Below are 23,225 nucleotides of genomic sequence, written 5' to 3' on the forward strand. Positions count from 1 at the left end.
GTCAGAAAGAACTTAGAGGACTTGGGCTCCTGTTGGGTGCTTTGGGGAGGGTTCAAGGAAGCAGAGGTAGGATTGGATGTCTTATTAAACCTATCAGGAGGGAGGAGCAATGAGGCTAAAGCTGTAACAGAGGCAGGAGGGTCAGGCAGGCACAGCCCCCAACCTGTGTGAGGTCTCCTCGGATAGTCACACCTCTTCCATGACCCCACCGCGAGCGCTGCAGGGCAGGGTAGTATCCATGTTCTTCTACCTGAACCGCCAGCGCCTAGCCCAGCCTGGAGACTAGTAGGTCCTGGGTATCTATTAATATTTGCTGGATGAATGGACTTGGCCTGAACTCCCTGGCAGTCTGGTTTTCCGGGCCAGCTCTGGGGCTGGGACACCTGCCAGCTTGCCAGGCCCATCTGGCACCCTCTGTAATGGGGACCACACCACCCAGGCTGCAGGGCCACCTTCACATGGGTGGCGCCCTCTTTCCCTGGACTCTGGGTGGGCCACGGGCAGGGCAGGCTGTCAGTGGGGCCAGGGCCGGGCGAGGGGGAAAGGACCATGGGGGACAGAGTCCCTGTGCCCCCGACTTGTCTCTTTCTGCCTCCTTCAGGCTCCCCTGCCTGCCGCTGGCCGCCGAAGTCCCCCGGTTCTGCTTGCACCCCACGATTTCTAGCCCCCTTGGCTTTCCCACCCCCGGCAGCCCCCACCGCACGGGGTGTCCATCGTGGATACTTCCCTGTGGCCGCAGGGCCCGTGGAGGTGGAAGGGTGACCTCCCTGGCCACGCAGATGCAGAGCTGAATCCCACTTCCCGTGCTTTTGAGCTGCGTGGCCTCAGGCAAGTGAATCCACCTCTCTGAAGCTGTGTCCTCCTCATCTGCAGAACCGAGCAGTGACCCTCCCGGGGCCCAGGGTCCTTGGGTGGATGCAATGTGACTGCTTGTGCAGAGGGCTTGGGCAAAGGCCGGGGGGAGGCAGCTACCATCATCACCATTCATGGCACGATGTCCCCACTCCTGTCCTTGCTGACGGATGTGTTCTAACCACCGCCCCCCAACCTCCACCCCTCTGGTCTGGCTGCTTTCTCTGCCCCAGATGCCTCCCTTCCCATCTCCAAAAAAAAAGGGGAAACCCTCTTTCCAAGTGAAAATAAAAAAATGCCTCCTTTATTGGCCCTTTCCTGCTTAAACCCCTCTTTTTGACCCAGGCACTACTTGCTACCAGGAAGATGCTCTTTAAGATGTGCCTCACTCCACCCAGTTCTTAGAGAAGGAACCAGAGGTTCATAGAGGTGGTCAAATCGGTCACAGCCAGTGGGCGGCCGGGCTGGGCCCAGCGCCTGTCCTGGGAGCCCATAGCCCATTTCCTAAGTTTGTGAGGTTCTTGGGTCAGAGACAACTATCACTGGGGCAATTTTACTGATGAGGCAAGATGGTTCAGGGAGTTAGAAACTTACCCGGGGTCACTCAGCTGATCTGTGCTCGTTTTTGATGCCAAGGTCAGGGTCTTCGCCTGATGGCTGGTCCATGGAAGATGGCATCCTGACCCTTGCTTCTCAGTGTGGTCTGTGGTGTGGTGCCCCAGCCAGACACGTGGAAGTAGGACCTCCCCAGGGACTCAACGTGCAGGTGAGTGTCCATGACACTCTGATTCGGTTCCTCTGGGGCTGTCTTCAGCAGGACTGCTTCTGCTGTCACTGAGTGGATACCAGCCATTTGGCTTCTTGGTGGAAGGTCTGTAATCCCACAGACTCACCCCGGTACCCCCAAATTCCCAAGGGCTGAGATAAGTGCAAAGGGAATGTGGCTCTGAGTCCTGGGTTGGGGAGCTGCCTGGCCTGAGTGCACATGGAAACTCGAAGCTCGGTCGGGGCTTGGGCAGAAAAGGAGCCATGCCCCTGGGGCCTGGAGCCCGGAGCCCAGCAGGAGATCCTCGGGGGTCCTGCTGACGTTAGTCAGCAGAAAACAGCTCTGGAGAGGAAGCACTTCTCATTCCCCTTCTCAGTGGAGGGCGCCTTGCTCCTTATTCGATGGAAGCCCAGAGAAGCAAGGGGCCTTGCCCCCTGGCCTCCCACCTAGTGGGAGGCAGAGCTGGACACAAATCCAGGTCCACAGATGCTCTCAAGCCCCAGGTCTCTCCAGTGCCCTCAGTTAAAGCTGCACTCAGCCGGACTCGGGGAGTCAGCTGTGACCTGTTGAAGAGCGTGCTTGCAACAAATGTCAACCATCATGAGGGTTATAATGAGGAGGCTGCTTCATTGTGACTCCACGCTCCGAAGGCTGGAGAGAACCACGGTTCCCATCTGGGCCTGAGAGCAGCCCCTTCTGAGAGTTAGTCTCGGATTCCTCTCGGGCGGCAGTGCCCCAGCTGTCAGGCTTTTAAGACCTCTCCTGATGCTCAGAGGCTCCCAGGCCAGAGGAATCAGCGAGAATTCCAGGGAGGAGCTGGAAAGATGGGCAGGGTTAGATGGGTTTTCCACTGAGTATAAACCTGGGCTTGTGTAACAGGATGAGATTGGGCTGGCATGGCCTGCAACTGCAATCTTCGGTAATGGAGGAAAGCTGAACACACCCAGAGGAGCTGGAAAATCTCAGTTTGAGCATTTTCGAATTATCTGGATTCAACAGACACCTGTCACCGTATTATGTTACCGGGTTAAGACGTGTGATCCAGGGAGGGGCTGCCTCTGGAGAGTGTGCGAGAAGGATGGGGTCGGGGTGAGGGACATGGAGTGCGCCTAAGGGACTTGAACTTTATCTGAAAGGTGACTCGCTTTGCAGGGCAAACCTTCCACTAGCGCTGACCCTGGGGAGGCAGCGGCCTCGGCTGTCTGCCATCTCGTCCTGAGTCCTCTCCCCACCACAGGAGCCTCGGAGCTCTTTAAGCCCCAGATGCCCCATCGTCAGCTCTCCGGGAGCTCAGTCGAAAGAGCTCTTCCTGACATGAGAAACAGAACAAAGGGACCTCCCTGGTGGTCCGGTGGTTTCAGACCCTTGAGCTTCCACTGCAGGGCGTGCAGGTTCAGTCCCTGGCTGGGGAACTAAGATCCCACATGCCACCAGGCAAGGACCAAGAAAAAGAGAAAAAGCTGCCACTGTGTGCTGAAATACAAATTTAATTGTCTTTGATCATGTTTTAGTCCATAAGTTATCTATGAAAACAACCCCACCCCCCGCAACTTTTTAGAGCCATCAAGAGCCATTATGGTGTCTGTGAACACCAGCTAGAAAAGTACAGATTCGGGTCTTTATTAGTGCAGTACTGCCAGCCAGAAGCTAAATGAATTACAAACTACCCCTCTTCATCAAAAGAGCGAAGCTGACGCTGGCGCACAAAAACCACTGTCTGCGATCCCGCCCGGCAGACTCCTAGGGAACACACATCAAACCTCTTCATGTAGGCTCACAGTCCTTCAGGCACCGGCACAAATGTACCCACCTGCCCAGAGCACGACACACACGTGTAGAAGAGAGTTTCAAAGGAACTGAGTGTTTAGATACTGGCAAGTCCACAGAATCTGAGGTTACTAACATATCTTAAATAATAATAAATTCCTGTCTGTCCTTAGATTCCTTGCCGTCTTCCCATCAGGGAAAACATGCGCTCTGTTTTTTAGAAGCCAGGGGCTCTAACAGGGCCAGCCTAGGCCTGGGGAGGACGCCGCTACCCAGCTGAGACCCCCTGCCAGAGGCCACGGAGATAGGTCCTGCCTGCTTTGCCACCAACATGAAGGTTCTTTCTGGAAGGGTTTTTTTTTTTTTTTTTTCCTCTGCTTGGAGGAGTTCTGTGGGGCGCCCTCCACTGGCTCCGCAGGGCTGAGGGACTGGGCGCTCCTGACCTCTCGTGTGACTTCAGTCTGGGTGGCAGGGACACACAGGGAGTGTGGTGAGGCGGGCGAGGATGCATGGCTGTCCGCTGCTGCTGCTAAGTCAGTCACATCAGTCGTGTCCGACTCTGTGCGACCCCATAGACGGCAGCCCACCAGGCTCCCCAGTTCCTGGGATTCTCCAGGCAAGGGCACTCGAGTGGCTTGCCATTTCATTTTCCAATGCATAAAAGGGAAAAGTGAAACTGAAGTCACTCAGTCACATCCGACTCTTCGCAACCCCATGGACTGCAGCCCACCAGGCTCCTCGGTCCATGGGAGTTTCCAGGCAAGAGCACTGGAGTGGGTCGCCAGTGCCTACTCCGCATGGCTGTCTACACAGACACTGACAAGGCTTCTGCCTCTTTTCCCTGGATCTGGAGCACAGTTCTCGTGACAAAGGTGAAGCTGACAGCAGATGAGTGCAATGGTTTGGAGGAGAAAACGAGGCAAAACACCAACCACCACCCCAGAGTGCCCTCATGTTTCCTCGGCCTTGTGAGCCCCCGTCAGCGTCAAGGGCTCCCGGTGCCGAGGAAGGACGGGGAACAAGACCCACGTTTCTGAGGACTTCTACCATCTATGGAGTGAAGCCACTGCCAGACGGGACAGGGACCTTCAGCTGGTGTTTGTCCCTCACTGGACTGTAAGGGTGGCCAACAAGCAGCCAGCGCCCACTGGAAGCAGCTGCTCTTAAGGACCGATGGGTTTTCTCTCCCAAGCTCAGGATGCCGACGTGAGTGCCCAAGATGGGAGCGGGCCGCTGAGGACTCGGGAGCCCCTGAGGGGAGAGTGGGCAGGGGACCGCTGCTGTGGGAACACGGGGCTCCCAGGTGGGAACAGCACCCCTAGCTCCCGGTGCCCCACGGTCTCCCCGGCGCCCCACGGTCTCCCCGGCAGGTGCCTCTGCTGCCCTGGGAGCCGGCGGGCCTGGCTGGCTGCAGAGAGGCCGCTGCGGAAGGGCCGGAGGTCGAGACTGCCGGGTGCATAGAGGCATGGCGAGGCCTTACCTGAGAGTTTTCAGAAACGGAAGGGAAGCATCTCCCGCCTGGTCGGCTTGGTGGGTTCAGGCCCACGCCCTGAAAACCACTCTGGAGCCTGGGGGTTCCTGGGACTTGTTCATGCACGGCTCACTCAGGAAGTTAAGGACCAGAAAGACTCACAAAAAGACCAGACTATCAAAAAGAGAAGCCTGGCTGCCATCACAGGCCTGGGCATGAGGCCCCTGGAAAGCAGGAAAGAGGGACCGATGATGGCCGAATCTGGAGGTTTATTTCCAATACCAGCTTCCCGTTAGTGTCACCTGGAGAGCGCTGGGTCGCATCCTCACATGCATCCAGGTTCTTGAGGCCACAGGGGCGTCTCATGGCTATAGAGAAGAGCCGAGGCTGCCTGGGAGCCTTGAGTCAGCAGGACAGGGGCTAGGAGAGCTCGAAGCCTGTGTTCATGCTGATGGCGTAGCGTAGCTTCTCCCGCAGGACGCTCTTCTTGCTGTAGTTGGGCAGCTTGAGAAGGTTGAAGCAGGTGGAGGAGGTGGGCAGGCGGCCGCCTGGCTCCCGCTTGCGGATGGTGAAGAAGCCCCGGAGGACGCTGCCCAGGGTGTCCCCCGTGTCCTGCAAGCACAGCCCACAGCCTTGGGTTGGGGGGGTGCCCCGGGAGAGGGTTGGGCTGGTCCCCCCGAGGAGGACAACTGGAGAGATGGGTGCCTGGGAAGCAAGCCTGACTCCTCAGGTCTCCTACAGAGGGGCCTGTATGAAGCAGCTCTGGGAAACAGGGCCTTCTGGTCAACCACTAACTATCAGTCAACCAATTCTCAAAGAGCCGGAGCACTCACTGTCCACATGTTTTGGTAACAAAGCATTTCTGAAACAGCCTAGCATTTCCTCCCTGATCTTGGCAGCATGGACTGTAACTTGGGGAGGCCTTTCTTCAGTAAGGGGTAGAGTCATCTGGTGTCACCTAAGGGGAGGGTGCAGCATGCAGACAGGGCGCCTTGGAGAACAGCGACCGCTCAGAGACCCCTGGGTTTTCACGGGGGTGAGAAACGTCTAACAACGGCCACCACCTGAGCACCCACTCTGGGTCAGGCAGCGGGACATGGAACGCGGTCACCCCTAGGAGGAAGGTGGCCGCTGGCCCAGGTAAGCAGAGCTGGCAGGTGGTGAAGCTGGACTTGAGGCCTGAGCTTGTTCCATTTCTGAGCCCACATCCCAAGCCCTCTCCCACGCTGCAGTTCAGACCTGGAACCAGGGCGGCACGAGCAGCTATGAGAAACACTCCACAGGTATTCTTTCCCGAGGGAGTCATGAAAAAGGGACCGCCTGGGACACCAAGGCGCCGAGCGGCCCGCCCAGTAGACACGACCCCGAGAGCGCCCTGCCTGTTTGGTGGGCCCCAGCAGACGACCCCCGGGAGGGGCTGGCCCTACCCCAGCAGTGGTATACCTGATCGTCCGACACTTCGACACAGCGGATGGAGAAAGGAGGCTTGAGGTAGGCGAATCCCAGGAGCGGGGGCCGGGAACAGCTCGTCACAAACTGCAACACAAAGCAAGGCCAGGGGTCAGAATTGGAGACGCCGTCCTTGGGGGAGGGACCAAAGGACAGCACCAGAAAGGGAGAGAGAGGGAGGAGGCAGGGGCCGCGCTAAGCGCGGCAGGGCGAGGCCTGAGCCGAGGGCTGAGGCTCTGGAACACGCGTCGCACCACCAACAGCTCGCTCGGCCCCTGCCTGCCCACTTGGCAGGTCAGGCACACTGGCACGATGCCTGCAGGTGGCAGGGCTGTCCCTGTAAGCTTGGCCCCTGACCAGCTCTCAGCAGGCTGACCAATACCTGGCCTTGGGAGCCAGCGACGCTGAGGGTGGACCAAGGTACTGGACGCCTCCAGTGGGGGCTGTGGGGCCAGCCTCGTATCCCTGCTGCCGCCCTGCAATTCCTGGCATTTTTCAGATGGCGGTTCCCGAGTCATTTCCATAAAGGACTAGTTCTACCTGGACAGAGGCATCGACCTGCCCGGAAATCCAAGTGCTACCCCTGCCCAGGGAAGTCCTGAGGATCCCTTTGCTTTCTTCAGTCCAACGTCAGTGCAACACTCCCCTTCTCGAGGGGATCCAGGGGCCGACTACTGACAGCGCCAAGCTGGCGCCGAAGTTCCCCAGCAAGATGAGCGCTTGGGTCTTAGAAATAAAGATTCCCATTTAAACAATGTTATAAATGGTAGTGAGATTGCTGAGACCGTCCAAAAAGTTTGTGTGTCGTGCTTCAAAAACTGTTTTTACAAAAACTATTGACAAGATATATTACTAGCCTAATATCCTGTGTTTTCCACCAGAAAGACTGTAGCAACAGACCTGGTTTATAAGCATTTCTACCCTGAGCTGAGTCCACTGTGAACCTGACCCCTTCTAACCAGGCCTCAGGCACTGCATGACTCCACCCGTCTGAAGGATGTGGAGACAGACACGGGAAGAGTCTGTGCCCCTCCCAGTTTGGGCTGCTGGGGCCCGCTGCCCACGGCCGGCCAGGGCTGGTCCAGGGAGGGAGGCACGGTCAGCCTCCTGGGATGGGAAGAGGACTGGAGGGCAGGGGCAGCTGTGGGGCTCTGCCATCGTTACATCTAAAGAAGGCACATCCCCTCCTGTAGGAAGGTTCTGGGGCTGCCCCCAACCCCTCCTCAGTGTCTGCAGCCACAGAAAAGTGCAAGCCCAGGACCAGGGACTGCAGGTATGGGCACAGGCCCCCGAGAGACACAAACTTGCCTGCAGTGAGGGGCGCGAGTGCGTGGTTAGGAGAGACCTGCTTTCCTCTTTCCAGGAGAGGGGGGCAAGCTGTGCTATAGGTCGGCAGAGACTGTTTGATGCTTACAAGAGACCCTGTTAGAAAGACTGATTCTCTCTTTTTTTCCAATAGGCGTGATTTTTAAAAATTTTTATTTACTTGGCTGCAGCAGATCTTAGTTGTGGCATGTGAGATCTAGTTCCCTGACCAGGGATCGAACTCGGGACCCCTGCACTGGGAGGACAGGGTCTTAGCCACTGGATCATGAGGGAAGTCCCTGGAAAAACTGATTCTCCTGAAAATTAGCTTCTGGGATGATGACCCCTTGAAAGCAGAGGTAACGTATAAATTACCTTCAGAAACATGGCTCTCTCGTCGGGCGTGAAGTCAGAGGCCAGGATATCCCAGAGCCAGATGATGACTCTGTGGCTCCCATGGAAACCACCGTAGTACACTGTGTGCTTCCTGAAAACAACGCAGACAAGGGCTCAGCCACACACGCTGCCAGGCGCATGCAGACACAGGCAGGCATGGAATTCAGACAAGTGGCACAGTGAACTCTGCCCGGCCTGGATGATGACCAACTGCTCTTACGTCAGAAGTTCATGCCTTAATAGCCCCTGGTCCCAAAAGCCCAATAGGCAGAGTGTTGCGTGGCAGGCCCTGGTGCTCCCCAGCAGAAGCTGACAGAGACCCTGAATCTGTTTTCCAGGACTTCGGAGAGCTCCCCCACCCCAGCCTCAGACTCTGCTTCCCCTTCTTAGTCTCGAGGGAGACAGGGTTTTGAGCTTTTCTTCCAAAGCAGTTCACAGGGAAGGCAAGATCAGGGAGGTGGAGTCCCTCTGGAAGCGGGACCCTGAGAACCCTCCAAAAGGAGCCTGGTGAAGGAACAGTGTGCTTTCTGGGAAGCCTAAGACTCTCACTCTTGCCCCCCGCACTTGCTCCTTACTTCAGATCTTCCAGATCAATCTCGGCGTTGTCCCCAGAGATGAGTCGCTGCAGCTCAGGGGTCGAGAACATCCGGATCCACTCAGGCTTGATGATGGAACGGAAGCCGCTAATGAGGGCAGCTGTCTGGTTCTTGATTTGCGTGTGCATTCGAAAGTGGGCCATCAGATGGATGTAGCTAATTCTGTCACCGACAGGAGAAAACAACAGAAATTAACGCGGCAGCGCGGCTGGCTGCCGACGGGCTGGAAGATGAGTCCGGTCAGCTCTGAAGCGTCTCTTACACAAACACAAGGAGTGCCAGGGCATTTCACCAGAACAACAGCGACGAGGATGACAGCTCTCCTGGATGGCCCATGGCTGGCCTCCAGGACAGCCTCAGTGTCAAGGGCATCACCTCGTGCGCGCCTCCCCAAAGCCAGCGGGTCAGACAAGGGGGTACCACTCCACCGTCAAGAATCACAGTGAGACGTGCTCCAGCTAAGGAGAGGGCCCTTCTCAGTACAAAGGGACTTTTATTTCATTTCATCCTCTTGGACATAAACCATTTAAATACTATTCAGTTCTCCAGAGAAAAACTGTTTCATGCTGAAACTTTAGGGGATGTCCCTGGTGGTCCAGTGGCTAAGACTCCAAGCTCCCAGTGCAGGGGGCCAGGATTCGATCCCTGGTCAGGGAACTAGATACCATATCTGCAACGAAAGATCCCGCGTGCTACAACTAAGACCCCGTGGAGCCAAATAAATAAAATAAGAAAAGAAAAGAAACTTCAGTCAAAATCTTCCTAGACTGGACAGAGTCCAGGCCAGGAGAAGGCAGGGCTGCGGAAAGGTTTAACCACGTGCGGCTGGCTGACAATTAGGCTCAGGGAGGAAGTTGGAGCACCAACAAGGGTTCCAAGCGGCTGGCCTTCCAGGTCTGCTTTCAGTTCAGGTGCAGCTCACGACACAACGCAACGCCTCAGGCCAGGGGAGAGCCACTCCTACAGGCTTGCCAGCACTGTAAACTATTTAGCAAACTATTTACTCAGAGACGGAAGAATGTGAGCCCAGCCCAGGTGCAACTCTCAACATCCCAAATCCGTACAGTCCAAATAAATCATTTACCCCGTGATGCACAGATCTGAGTTACTGACCTTGGAAATGTTCCTGTTTTAAAAAAGCTTCCAGGGGCTTCCCTGGTGGCTCAGTGGTAAAGAATCCACTGGCCATTGTAGGAGACGTGGGTTCGATCCCTGATCTGGGAGGATCCCACCTGCCTCGGGGCAACTTAGCCCCTGCGCCACAACTACTGAGCCCGTGGGCCGCCACGACTGACGCCAGCGCGCCAAAGCCTGTGCTCCGTAACAAGAGAAGCCACCGCAATGCGGAGTTCACATACTGCAACCAGAGAGCAGTTCCCCGGCGACACAACTAGAGAAAAGCCTACACAGCAACCCAAATAAATAAGCAGTAAGAAAAAAAGCTTCCACTGGAAAGCCTGCATGTGATACACTTAAATATGACTTTCTATCACTGCTACTCCTTTCGTGAGCTCGTTGAAGCTGGTGATTGACAGTTTTCCTTTTACCAAAAGAGAGGCAGGGAGCCTGCGAGACTTTCCTGGCAAACACCCAGGAAGTGCAAGATCAGGCCTCACCCCGCAGAAGTGGGTCCTGGTGATGCCAGGCCTTTTAAAGAGCCTGCAAAACGGAATGCCCTTGCCCTCATAAAACCTACTGAGGTTTTATGCTAAGAACAGGGAAGAGTTTGTGAAATGACCTTCCACGTAGGTTTCCAGGCAGGACAGGAACCTCACTCCGACTGCATCAACCCACCTCCACTGGCTGCTGGACATACAGCTCTGACCATCACCCCCGTGCCATGCCTGGCAAAACAGGGCCCTCCTGAGGGGGGATACATGTGACGATGGTGGGGTCACTGCTCTCATTGATTAAGGCCCTCTGTGGCACCAGACATCCCAGAAGATACTCTGCGTGTGCTCTTGCGTGAAGCCCTCTGAAGGGATGGTGCAGGCACGTGGTAGGCAGGCTCAGGACCCACCTTGCTCTCTGACACCCCCAGGTAGCTTCCTCCCACCCTGTGGTCCCTGATCTTTCTCAGCTGTCGTCACACGAAGGCCCCGAGGCCAAGAGCCAAAACTGCATGACGAGAATCAATCAATCGTGATGATTCAGTCCGCTGTACTGACAGTCTAAATAAATAAAAGCTACCTGAGCGTGGGGACTAACCGATCCAACCCGAGAGGGACATGATGTTCGGGACAGCGGCTGTGACGTGCATCTGATCCCCGTGACTCACCGGGCAGGGCTAAGCTCTCACCCATCACCGAAGACAGCGAAGCTCAGATGAGCAGTTCAGATGCTCAGCTGGGCCTGCTCACAGGAGGAGACTGACAGACTGATGGAAGGGCCAATACCGACTCCCTGTGCCAGGTCCTGCAACCAGTCAGGCGAGAGCAGGGCTGGGTGCAGACATGCCTGGAGGGCTGTGCTCTGGGGGACCACTGATGATAGACTCATAAAAGGCTGCTTTCTGGGACAAGGCTGCCTGGCCTCGGGGTCTCCCCATGACTGAGGACCTGTCTGCTGCATCTGAGTTCATCACTGTTGTCTTTTCGAGAGCAGCATTTTATACCATGGCCGCACACCTTCCAAAATGATCTGCTCCTTCGAGGAGTCTTTCCACCTCTGTGCCCTCTGGGTTCAGGGCTGCACACCCAAACGGCTCAGAACCCATCTGTCTGCATCTACAGCCGTCATTAAATTCCTAGGAACACTGCTGCCTGGGTGCCTCTGACCTTAGAAGTGCTACTGCAAAAAAATAAATTGTCAATTCTTATTCTGCAAATCGAATTTAATACGACTTCGGCCTATGAACTGTAACCAGTAAATTCCATTATGATATTTACGGCCTCTTTCTACTTCAATCTATCTTAATAAATTATCAAAGTAAGCCTGGAGAGCCAGAATGAAGTCTTTTCAAGTGGTGACCTTAAAAATTTAATTGCCATACTCACTTATTTTCATTTGTAACAGGAATGGTCTTCCCTCCAGGAACCAGTTCATGGCAAACAAGCTGGAGGAAAGGAAGGGGAGCAATTACTCAAGAGATTTCTAATGAGGAAGTAAGGCTTCCCGAAGACGAAAGGCGCGACACTGACATCCACAATAATCAGAGGAGGAAGATGAGTGGTGTGTGGGAACAATCATTTCCACAGAAAGTCAGGGCCTAAATATCAACAAGCGGGCCCTGCCTGATCAATAGGAAAGGCTCCTTCTCCTCTCATCCTCGTTCACATGTGTGTATTAAGGCTCCGGGGTGTCGTGGAGGGGAGCATGTTAGTGAAGGGCACGAGAAAATGGGTAATAAGCGGTGGCATGCCGACCATGCCCCGGGACACAGTGGTGCTGTTAGAAAGTATGGTGAAGGCACGACGCTGGCCCCAGCAAGGACTCGCTCGACAAGCGGCACCTGTTGAGTTGAGGAAAGTGAGCTTGGGGAGACGCAGTGACCCTGCTAAGGCCCTGGGAAGCTGGCCTCGTACTACGAGCTCCGGGGCAGCCCTCGGACCACGTGCACACTGGGGCTGGTGCAGGGGTCCAGGGATCCAACTGGAGGGGCCGGGAGCCCTGTGGGGGATAGCAAAACAGAGCGAGTCTAGGGGGAGCCCCTCTGCCACCATAACTTCAAGGGTCTTTATTTCCCTGCTCTGCTCTTCGTGCTGAGAAGGAATAAGGACAGGATTCTGTCAGAGGTCCCTCCTGTTGGGAGGCTTCGGCCCCATCCCAGTCCAAATCCTCCGTTTGGAACAGCTAATCCTCACTATGGTAACGAAAAGCGGGAGTCACTGTTCCCTCGAGTATCACCCCAAAATGCGCTGGAAGTAGAGCAGGGTCTCTATGGGGGGCCAGCAGGTCCAGGCTGGGTCATGGCAGGGGGAGGCGAGCGCCCTCCTGCCTGGCAGTGCGGGAGAGGGGTGGGGCAGGCAGAGAAGAAGGACACACAGACAGACAGAGTCTGTGGGTATCCTGGGGAAAACACCAGAGTAGGCCAGGTCTCAAGACCGAGAGCTGACTGTGGCTCAGATCATGAACTCCTTATTGCCAAATTCAGACTTAAATTGAACAAAGCAGGGAAAACTACTAGACCATTCAGGTATGACCTAAATTAAATTCCTTTCGATTATACAGTAGAAGTGAGAAATAGATATAAGGGACTAGATCTGATAGACAGAGTGCCTGATGGACTATAGACAGAGGTTCGTAACACTGTACAGGAGACAGAGATCAAGACCATCCCCAAGAAAAAGAAATGCAAAAAAGCAAAATGGCTGCCTGAGGAGGCCTTATAAAGAGCTGAGAAAAGAAAAGCTAAAGGCAAATGAGAAAAAGAAAGATATACCTATTTGAATGCAGAGTTCCAAAGAATAGCAAGAAGAGATAAGAAAGCCTTCCTCAGGGATCAATGCAAAGAAATAGAGGAAAATAACAGAATGGGAAAGACTATAGAGATCTCTTCAAGAAAATTAGAGATACCAAGGGAACATTTCATGCAAAGATGGGCACAATAAAGACAGAAATGGTATGGACCTAACAGAACAGAATGGGAAAGACTATAGAGATCTCTTCAAGAAAATTAGAGATACCAAGGGAACATTTCATGCAAAGATGGGCACAATAAAGACAGAAATGGTATGGACCTAACAGAAGCAGAAGATATTAAGAAGAGGTAGCAAGAATACACAGAAAAACTGTACAAAAAAGATCTTCATGACCCAGATAATCATGATGGTTTGATCACTCACCTAGAGCCAGACATCCTGGAATGTGAAGTCAAGTGGGCCTTAGAAAGCATCACTACGAACAGAGCTAGTGGAGGTGATGGAATTCCAGTTGAGCTATTTCAAATCCTGAAAGATGATGCTGTGAAAGTGCTGCACTTGACATGCCAGCAAATTTGGAAAACTCAGCAGTGGCCACAGGACTGGAAAAGGTCAGTTTTCATTCCAATCCCAAAGAAAGGCAACGCCAAAGAATGCTCAAACTACTGCACAACTGCACTTATCTCACATGCTAGCAAAGTAATACTCAAAATTCTCCAAACCAGGCTTCAATAGTATGTGAACCAAGAACTTCCAAATGTTCAAGCTGGATTTAGAAAAGGCAGAGGAACCAGAGATTAAATTGCCAACATCCCCTGGATCATCGAAAAAGCAAGAGAGTTCCAGAAAAACATCTACTTGTGCTTTACTGACTCCACAAAAGCCTCTGACTATGCAGATCACAACAAACTGTGGAAAATTCTTCAAGAGATGGGAATATCAGACCACCTAACCTGCCTCTTGAGAAATCTGTATGCAGGTCAAGAAGCAACAGTTAGAACCAGACATGAACACCAGACTGGTTCCAAATAAGGAAAGGAGTATGTAAAGTCTGTATATTGTCACCCTGCTTATTTAACTTCTATGCAGAATATATCATGGAAAACGCCAGGCTGGATGAAGCACAAGCGGGAATCAAGATTGCCGGGAGAAATACCAATAACCTCGGATACGCAGATGACACCAACCACCCTTAAGGCAGAAAGTGAAGAGGAACTAAAGAGCCTTTTGATGAAAGTGAAAGAGGAGAGCGAAAAAGCTGGCTTAAAACTCAACATTCAGAAAACGAAGATCATGGCATCCGGTCCCATCACTTCATGGCAAATAGATGGGGAAACAATGGAAACAGTGAGAGACTCTATTTTCTTGGGCTCCAAAATCACTGCAGATGGTGACTGCAGCCATGAAAATAAAAGACACTTGCTCCTTAGAAGAAAAGCTATGACCAACCTAGACAGCATATTAAAAAGCAGAGACATTACTTGGCCAACAAAGGTCCGTCTAGTCAAAGCAATGGTTTTTCCAGTGGTCATGTATGGATGTGAGAGCTGGACTATAAAGAAAGCTGAGCACCGAAGAATTGATGCTTTTGAACTGTAGTGCTGGAGAAGACTCTTGAGTCCCTTGGACAGAAAGGAAATCCAAACAGTCAAACCTAAAGGGAATCAGTCCTGAATATTCATTGGAAGGACTGATACTGAAACTCCAATACTTTGGCCACCTGATACGAATGATGCTGGGAAAGACTGAAGGAAGGAGGAGAAGGGGTGACAGAGGATGAGATGGTTGGACGGCATCACCGACTCGATGGACATGAGTTTGAGTAAACTCCGGGAGTTGGTGATGATCAGGGAAGCCTGGTGTGCTGCAGTCCGTGGGGTCGCAAAGAGTTGGACACGACTGAGTGACTGAACTGAACTGAGGGCAGGTCTCAGGGAGCCAGAGGAGGAAGGGAGCAGAAAGCCCGGCCGGAGAAGCCCACGTACCTGACCCATGACATCCTCATCATATGACAGCGTCAGGCCCAAGTCAGCGATGTCCCCATCGTACCGCTAAAGCAACAGAGAAAGGGACAACGTAGGGGCTGGTGAGTCCTACAGCCCTGACGGCTTTAACACTCCTCTGACGGTGTCTGCTTGGACGGCTACCACTGTGGCTGCCATGAGACTTGAAGCAGAGGAAGGGGCCCCTCATCTCCTGCAGGAAGGAGGCTGTGAGCATCAGTCTCGGGAGGAAGTGCTCAGGACACAAGAGCCTGCCGCAACTAGGGAGTGGGCCACTTCCCCATGGCAGGCGATCCCGCCCCTCCCACGGCAGCCAGGCAGAGCTGGAGCCTGCCTGTGGGCGTCCCTTCCGAGTCCCTATGGGCACTCAGCCAGGCCATCCTGCCTTCCACACTGACCTTGATGGATGTGAGGTTTTTGTAGAACTCCGAGTCCAGAGAGGGCAGCTCATCCACAGAGCTGTAGAAGACGCTGTGGTGGTGCCCGAGCAGCTGGCTCAGGAAGAAGGATGCAAAGGGCACGTCGACCACGATTCCCTGCCAGAGAGGAGGCGGGAGCTGCCACCTGCTGCCCGGGACCCTATCTTATGATCTCATCGGGGCAGCTCGGCCTGCAGAGGGGGCTCCGAGGGCCCCAGTGACACCTCTAAACACTGCCGAGATGTTCGCTCTGGACGACGATGCCCCCTAGCACTTACAACACCGCCAGGTGCCTTGTGGGGACCCCAAGGTACAGTGGTTGAGGGCCTCGGCTCTGCAGCCACACAGCTCAGCTGCCAGGCCACAGGGTACCAGCTCGCTCATCTGTAAATGCGCGCCAGCAGAGCCTCAGCTTCAAGGGTTAACTGAGCAGGGTGGGGGAACACTTCCAGGAGGAAGGGTAGCTGAGCGTGAGGCCCTGAGTACAAGGCCCGCAGGTGTGCTCCAGGGCTGGATGCAGGTCTGGCTACAGGAGGGTGTGTGAGGGAGGGGGTGAGCGGGGAGGCCAGGGAGGCAGCAGGGCCCGACTGGGAAGTGCTCACAAGCCTCCGAGCCTCCCGGAGCCTGGATTCTCTCCTGAGCCCTGGGAGGGCTCCCGGCAGGGGCCTGTGCATCTGTACTTCCTGTGGGGAATGGCTGGGAGGCAGGGACACGGCCAGGACTGGGAGTGTGCGGATCAGGGAGACGGAGAGGGGAGAGGCAGGCTGACCCCGCAACACCCTGTCCTGAGGATCATGAGGGGGAAGTGAGTGAACACAGGCCGCTCCTCACTGGGCCCGGGGTGTACTTGCTGCTGGAGAGGGAGGAGGCAGAGACTCGGCCCAGGAAGTGGGGGAGGACATTTACAAAGCCAGGAAGTCATGCCTTCAGCTGGCCCAGATGCTTCTGGGTCTCGTCACAGCTATGCATTTGAAGAAAAAAACAGGGCAAACGACCAGGAGGGGCCTTGGGATTTTGCTTGTTTTGTTAAAAACGGGGGATCAACTGAGAAGCGTTACCATTTTGCAGACGTGGAAACGGAAGCACAGAGAAGGCCACCTAACCAGTTCAGGCAGGAGGAGGACTGGAGGGGACTTGGACTCAGACGGGGCCCCTGACATCATCATAGCAGGGACTGAGGCCGTGGATGGGGCCGTTTACACAGGGGGAATGATGTATTATTCGAGACTCAAAGCATTTTTGGCCCACATGGCCTCCTTTCTCAGCTGGGCCTGCAGCGGGCTGTGCCTCTGGAGGGTGTCCTGGCCTCCCTGGCCTCTGTGAGGGGTGGGATGTGAGTGTGGCTCAGGGGTCAGCCCCTGGGGTGAGAGGGGAACGGTTCCCTGCCCCTCTGGAGTCCACTGCCAAGGCCACGAGGACAGGTGGTAATGGGCTGGAGCGGTGGCTTTACTTCCTTCCTGGGGAGCAGGACCAGAAGGGCTGGGGACCCAGCACCACCTGAAGGCAGTTCTGATGGCTGGGGGGGAAGGGGGTCTCAGGGGAGGGGGACCAGGAGCCAGGTGGGCTCCCAGGGTGGCTGGGAAGTCCACACCACCCCAAATCCATGACATCGAGGAGCGGAAGCTCAGACACCCTCCCTCCTAGTAACAGTGGCGCTGGCAGCCCTGACCTGCCAGCCACCAGAGGAGGTGTTCACCTGTATCAGTTCATTTACTACCTACAGTGACCAGTAACCAGCTCTCTCATCCACCACCTCACTGCCAAGAACACGGTTGGTGTTGGTCCCTGTCCCTGTCCTTGACTTGATCTTCATGACAGGTAATTGTCATTACGTGCGTCTGGTCACCTCCACATATACGAAGCCCTCCGTACTTACAACATTTTATTTTCCATTTCAGCTCAATGGTCCTTAAGATGTTTACCTCGTACACCGCCTTCCCCAGCATCTTGCCCACAAACTCAAAGAGCTGCAGGTAATTCTCATGGATGTAGGACGTGGGCGAAGGGTAGAGTCTCTCGTCTCCACTGGTCGTCTGCAAGGCAGAAGGATTGGGAGGGGCAGGGAGGTGAAACGCCTCCACTTTTCATCTGTCACCTTGAGTCTGGTGGCCGTCCACTGCGTGCTCGCGCCCTTTAAATACCTTGAACAGATTGAGTGCTGGGTCGAACACTCTCTTGATGATCTCTTCCAAGAACTCCTTGAAAACACCGTCTTGATCAATCCCGGCCTCGTCCACCCCGAGGTCGTTGACAAACTTGACGCGGATGACGCCCTTCATGGCGTGCTGCGAGAGCTGCCGGAGCTGCTCGTAGCCGTCCTGCAAGGGCAGAATTACAGTCCATTAGGGACCCAAGGCCCCTGCATAATTCAGGGCTCGCTCCTCAAAGTGCCCTCTCCCCTGAGTGCAGCCTTCCCGGCGCATTACGAAATGTGTCAGGACGCACGGGGGCTTGAGGAGAGCCAGCGGCTTTCACCTGCTTCTAGATGAGAGCCTGGTAGAAGAGGAATTCACTTTGGGGGATGTGGCTTTACCACTCTTGGGCAAGGGGAGACTCCCCTTGGGAGGGTGCCTAGCAGTGAGATGGACAAATTAGACCAGATGCGTGATGACAAGCTCTCGGTCATCAGGATGGGAGAGACGAAGACAAGATGAATTCTGGGAGATGAATAAAAGAAGTCCCTCACCACTCAACTCCTGGTACCTCTGCCCAGATCAGGAGAGGCTGTGAGTCCTGCTGAGAAGTTTAGGTTAGAACCTGAGAGCGCTGGGGAGCCACAGAAGGGTTTAGGCAGAGAGTGACATGGCTGGCTTTCTGTCTTAGGAAGATTTTCTTTCGGAAGCAAAGCCGAGGGCTGGTGGGAAGTGGGGAGATGGGTGCAGGGGTGATGCTGGGCCTGGGGGAGGGCAGGGGCAGTGGGAGGGGAAGACTCAGCACCTCTGGCTTGCAGTCCACGCCCGAGACGGAGCCACTGGACACGTATCCCTGTGCCTGATGTGAACCTAGGATGTGACGTCAGTGTCCTGCTGCTAGATAAATCGCCACGCTCAGTCTCTCTCTTGGTTCTGATCTGCTGAGGTCTTCCTGATGCCTGACCCTGTCATTGAACGGATTCGTGGCATGTGGGCACTGACGGGCAAGTTGCTTAGGCTTTCATTTCAGAGTGCTCGGAACAGGACAGGGCCCAGGGGGTAGTCCTTTGGCCTGGAGTGAGAAGCCCCACAGCTTAACCAGGGACAAACCTGTGTCTTCAGATACTGTCCCAGAACAGGTTACGAATCAGTTGCCACATCTGTCCTCTTGTGCACTGGCCCCCCAACACACCCCTCACCCTCAGTCACCAGTGCTGTGCTCTCAGATGCCCTGCGGATGCCAGAAAGGCCCTCTCCACGGTGCCTGCTCGCCCGCTCGCCGGCCCACCTGCCGCCCTGTCACCGAGCACACAGGCTGGTACAGCTGGACCTGCTCTGAGGAGCCCTTCCTGCCGACTACGTCTCCCCTGTGCTCACCTCCTGACCCAAAGGACTGGGTCATGAGGGCCCCCATCTTACTCCGGAGGTAGGCTCCAAAGTGAGCGAGCAAGGAAGAAAAATTACCTCTGAAGTCCCCTGAAGGAACAAGAACTCGATTTTGAGCGCACGGTCCTGAAAAGGACTTTTTATGCCTGTGAAATGTGAAAACCATTAAGTTGGATGAAAAGAAGCAAAAAACAGGAAGTCACCATGCAGCTGCCGGGGCTTTTAAGTCACTCCGCCTAAGCATAAGATAATGATCTTGGCACTGAGTAGGGGACGGGGAGAATCCTAACAGGCCCCGCAGGAAAGGCAGGTTCTCCACCCTGCACTAAACATGCCTGCCTAACTCAGAGCGAGTTAGGAGGTGTGTCAGTGACACACAGACGCAACAAGATGGTCCCTGTGTAAGCCCTCAGCAAGCGGCCAAGTGCATGGCCGGTGCGCCAGGAGTGTGTGCTGGACTCAAAGCTCAATTTTCATGGACCAGCCCCACATTAGCCTCCTTCTGAAATACTGCAGAGAGGAATTTGCTGCCTCCTCTGACACACCTCCTACCCATCTGTGCCCTGCACAGAGCGGGGAGGTGAGGGGAGCAGGGAGGTGAGGCGGGGGACAGGAGCACCGGCTTCCACGCCCAGCGCTGTCACTGAGCTCCTCTGGCCTCAGTCTGGTCTCTGATGGGGTGAGGCAGACGACGGTGTGTCTACGGTCCCTTCTAGTTCTGAAATGCTGGCATCTGGCCCCCATTCACCCCTGTGAGGGTAGGCCTTCCTGCAGGACTTTAGACTGTTAACTGGAAACCTCCTACACAAGCCTCACCTTCAGTACAAACCATAAAAAAGGGGACAGAATAAATGCCCAGGAGATCAGTGGGTGAGTATCAGCTTGCTGATGCCCTCTTGTGTCCGAGCCAAGCAAAGGTCACTGGGCTCCCGAGTTCTAATGACCTGAACCACTGAGTCTTGAGAACTGAGGTAACTGAGTCAATGACCCTTTCCCCTTCCCAGTTCAATATGAACACCAGGGTTCAACTTAATGACATGATCTATCCCAAAGGAGCTTAAAAGAGGAAAATGGACTTTGCCTAAAATCCTGACAGCCCTCCCTTCTTTGATGCCCCTGGGGAATGTGCTGAAAAGAGCAGGCTGGGGTAAGCGGGTGACTCTCCCAGGGACATCTGAGGCGGGCGGTGGGGATTCTGTCACTCTCATGAGACACCAGCTTCCACCACCCAGACACCCCGTCATGCTGGCCACATCAGAGTGGGTATGACGGGCAGTGGGATGGAGGAGTCTGACAGGAGAGGTACATCCAGGCCCAAAGAAGAAAGTGCTGGAGAATCGAGTTCCTACAACACAATCGGGCTTTCTCTCCCTTGAGTTGAAGCAGAGGCTGAACACTCTGGTGGCCCGCGGGTTGAGTTTAGTGGGCAGAAAGGTCCCCGGAAGACTGCCGACCTTCCAGATGGTTTACAAAAACTGACTAGTTCATAGCACAAGGATCTGTGGGCTTCAAAACCCTAAAATTTGAGTCTTCTCTGAAAAAGTCAGAGCATTATGGACCCTGAATCTCCACAAGGCAACATGCAGGCGGCCTCTTTCAGGGGCACGTGTTCTCCACCTGCCGACCCTTTCCTGTGCCCCAACACTGAGGCTGGTTGTCAGCTGTCACTCATCCAGGCACTCGTGGGGTCGGTCCAAGGGCTGGGCTCCAAGAAAAACAGGAAAGAGCAGGGGAAGGGGATATTTCTATCTGTTCGGCAGGCAAAAAAATGTCCCTGCACTGAGACACTGTCAGCCAGTGTTACTCATCCCCGTGACTGGCCGGGCCCCTGGGGGGACTTGTATTTCTTATCTCTACTTTTGCTGCTGCTGCTGCTAAGTTGCTTCAGTCGTGTCCGACTCTGTGCGACCCCATAGATGGCAGCCCACCAGGCTCCCCCGTCCCTGGGATTCTCCAGGCAAGAACACTAGAGTGGGTTGCCATTTCCTTCTCCAATGCATGAAAGTGAAAAGTGAAAGTGAAGTCGCTCAGTCGTGTCCGACTCTTAGCGACCCCATGGACTGCAGCCCACCAGGCTCCTCCGCCCATGACTGTCAAAATCGTCTGTTTACCACACGCTGCCTCTCCCCAGCAGACATCAGCGTCCATCACCAGTGGTCAGAAAACTCAAACAAGTTCTCTAGGAGGGACAAACGAGGCGCAAACAGCCCAAGGCAGGAATGCAAACAGGTGGGGAGGAAGGGCCGCCGTGGATGCCTGGTGCTGGCGGCTGGCAATGTGGCCCTGTGCTGACCTGGGGTCGCGTGACTGTCCTGCTGTCCTGCAGAACGTGCTGATGAGGAACTGTGGCCGGAGTGCAGTGGGTGGAAGTCCAAAGAGCAAGTGTGGGCAAATCAACAGGCCGAGCCGCTCCTGGGAGCGGGGACATGGGGCTCAGTCACCAAACGCGCAGCAGCACAGATGGGCAGGCTGTGCACTACGCAACCCGGGGGAGCGGCTGGCAGGCGCAACATAGACACTGCAGGTGCCTGCATTCAGGATGATCACGTTCCAGGGTCTTGTTCCAACAAAACATACGAGGACAACTTCCTGACATAGGGAGGCGAGTCTTCCGAGGGCAGGCACCTATTTTTAAGTCACATCAAGTTGCTGTGTGGTGGGAACCCTGGACGCTAGGTCCGGCGAAGGTGGGCCACTTCACGTGCACCTCTTAAGTTTATGTCCACCAAGAACTTGGGGTCCTGTGATGGACGGGTTTCCCAGGACAGCTCAGTAACTTAACGCCCAGCACTCCAGCTTCCACACTCATGGCTGGGTGTTGGGACAGACTGCCTGCTGGGACAATGGAGTCAGCACAGACCTGAGCCTGTCTGTCCTCGCTGTAGAGGAAGAGGCTGTTCTCACTTCCTGGGGGAAAGGGAGGGAATCGCTGTGCAGGGGGTCTCCAGCACTGAGGGCATGTCTAATTAAGCAGTCTTCAGGCTATCTGGCAGGACTCATGGGCGTCTCCTGCTCCCAGAGCCCCGGCTTCAGGGTCATCAGGTCAAGCAGTGGTCAGAGCCATTCAGGGGTCATCCACTGGAAACAGAAGCCCTGCGGCTGAGCACACTCATCGACAAGCTCCTCACCTCCAGCATCCGGGACCGGCGGATGGTGATGTGGGTGACGTGCGGGGAGGCCGAGCTGGTTTCTACAAGCCCCAGTGTCTCTTTCTCCTTGGTCACCATACTTCGGAACAGGAGAACTCTCTGAAATGAGCAAAGGTGAGACCGGAAACGGGGTCAACAGTGGAGGATCCCAGAAAACGCACTGTCCAAAATGAACGAAATTTAAGCGTTGGAGAGGCCCCCTGAACGGGATGCTTTGATGTGCACTAAGGGAAGGAAGTGCCTTTTGAGAAGAGTGAACATTCCTCTACTTGCTCCTGGGGATTATAGAGACAGCTGAATCCGCGCCAAGGGAGAAAGGGTCCCGAAGGAGTGGTCTGGCTGCAGCCAGCGCCTGGCTAGGAATAGTCTGAGCGAAAATCATTCTCCATGTTCAGTCAATAATTCACTGTAAAAATCCAACAGCAGCACGAGTTACAGAGGCTGCTTTATATAACCGTGCCTGCTCTAGAGGAAATCAATAGCGTGAATTTAAAAAAACATTTCACAGCATTTTTTTCACTGGCAGAAAAAATTTTCAATGATCCTACTGTATAAAAGCCCCTGACCTTTCTATCTGCCTCCTCTGTGTTCTCAAGCACACTGCAGTCCCAGAGTAATATTTCTCAAGCACCATTTATTTAGTTTTTAAAATTAATTTACTTTTATTGAAGGATAATTGCTTTACAGAATTTTGCTGTTTTCTGTCAAACCTCAACATGAGTCAACCATGAAAGTGAAGTCGCTCAGTCGTGTCCAACTTTTTGCGACCCCATGGACTGTAGCCCACCAGGCTCCTCCGTCCATGGGATTCTCCAGGCAAGAGTACTGGAGCGGGGTGCCATTGCCTTCTCCATCAACCATCATTTAAAAAAGACCCTCTCGGGAGAATGTACACGTGGATGGGTATGGCTGAGTCCCTTTGCTGTCCACCTGAAACCCTCACAATGTGGTCAGTCAGCTATATTCCAACAGAAAATAAAAACTTAAAAAAATCAAAAATAAATAAAAAGAAGCCTCTTGCATTCTCAAGATTTTGACAGGCTCCCTTAGGAGCACATTACCTTTGACCCTACCCTATAATAGCACACTCAAATCCTGTCAGCAGAATGTATAAATGACTGCTCCAACCATAGCTGTTTTTTTTAAAAATGGAAATCTCCCCAAAGTCAAGAG

General features: G+C 54.3%; 1 protein-coding gene across 9 annotated transcripts in view; it reads right to left on the bottom strand.

Moving 5' to 3' along the window:
* Window positions 1–3,079: 3,079 nt before the first annotated feature.
* UBE3B (ubiquitin protein ligase E3B) overlaps window positions 3,080–23,225 on the bottom strand; it is a 47,613-nt gene continuing 27,467 nt past the window's right edge. For all 9 annotated transcript variants that reach the window (XM_052654347.1, XM_052654349.1, XM_052654346.1 and 6 more), the window contains 10 exons: window positions 22,032–22,151; window positions 17,527–17,703; window positions 17,308–17,418; window positions 15,365–15,502; window positions 14,949–15,014; window positions 11,599–11,657; window positions 8,582–8,764; window positions 7,986–8,097; window positions 6,300–6,392; window positions 3,080–5,468 (listed from right to left, as the gene is read on the bottom strand). In XM_052654347.1, coding sequence (XP_052510307.1) covers window positions 5,277–5,468; window positions 6,300–6,392; window positions 7,986–8,097; window positions 8,582–8,764; window positions 11,599–11,657; window positions 14,949–15,014; window positions 15,365–15,502; window positions 17,308–17,418; window positions 17,527–17,703; window positions 22,032–22,151 — 1,251 coding nt within the window. In that variant the 3' untranslated portion in view covers window positions 3,080–5,276. The remainder of the gene's footprint in view (window positions 5,469–6,299; window positions 6,393–7,985; window positions 8,098–8,581; window positions 8,765–11,598; window positions 11,658–14,948; window positions 15,015–15,364; window positions 15,503–17,307; window positions 17,419–17,526; window positions 17,704–22,031; window positions 22,152–23,225) is intronic.

Source organism: Budorcas taxicolor, chromosome 17 (genome assembly GCF_023091745.1).
Source record: "Budorcas taxicolor isolate Tak-1 chromosome 17, Takin1.1, whole genome shotgun sequence".
NCBI lineage: Eukaryota > Metazoa > Chordata > Mammalia > Artiodactyla > Bovidae > Budorcas > Budorcas taxicolor.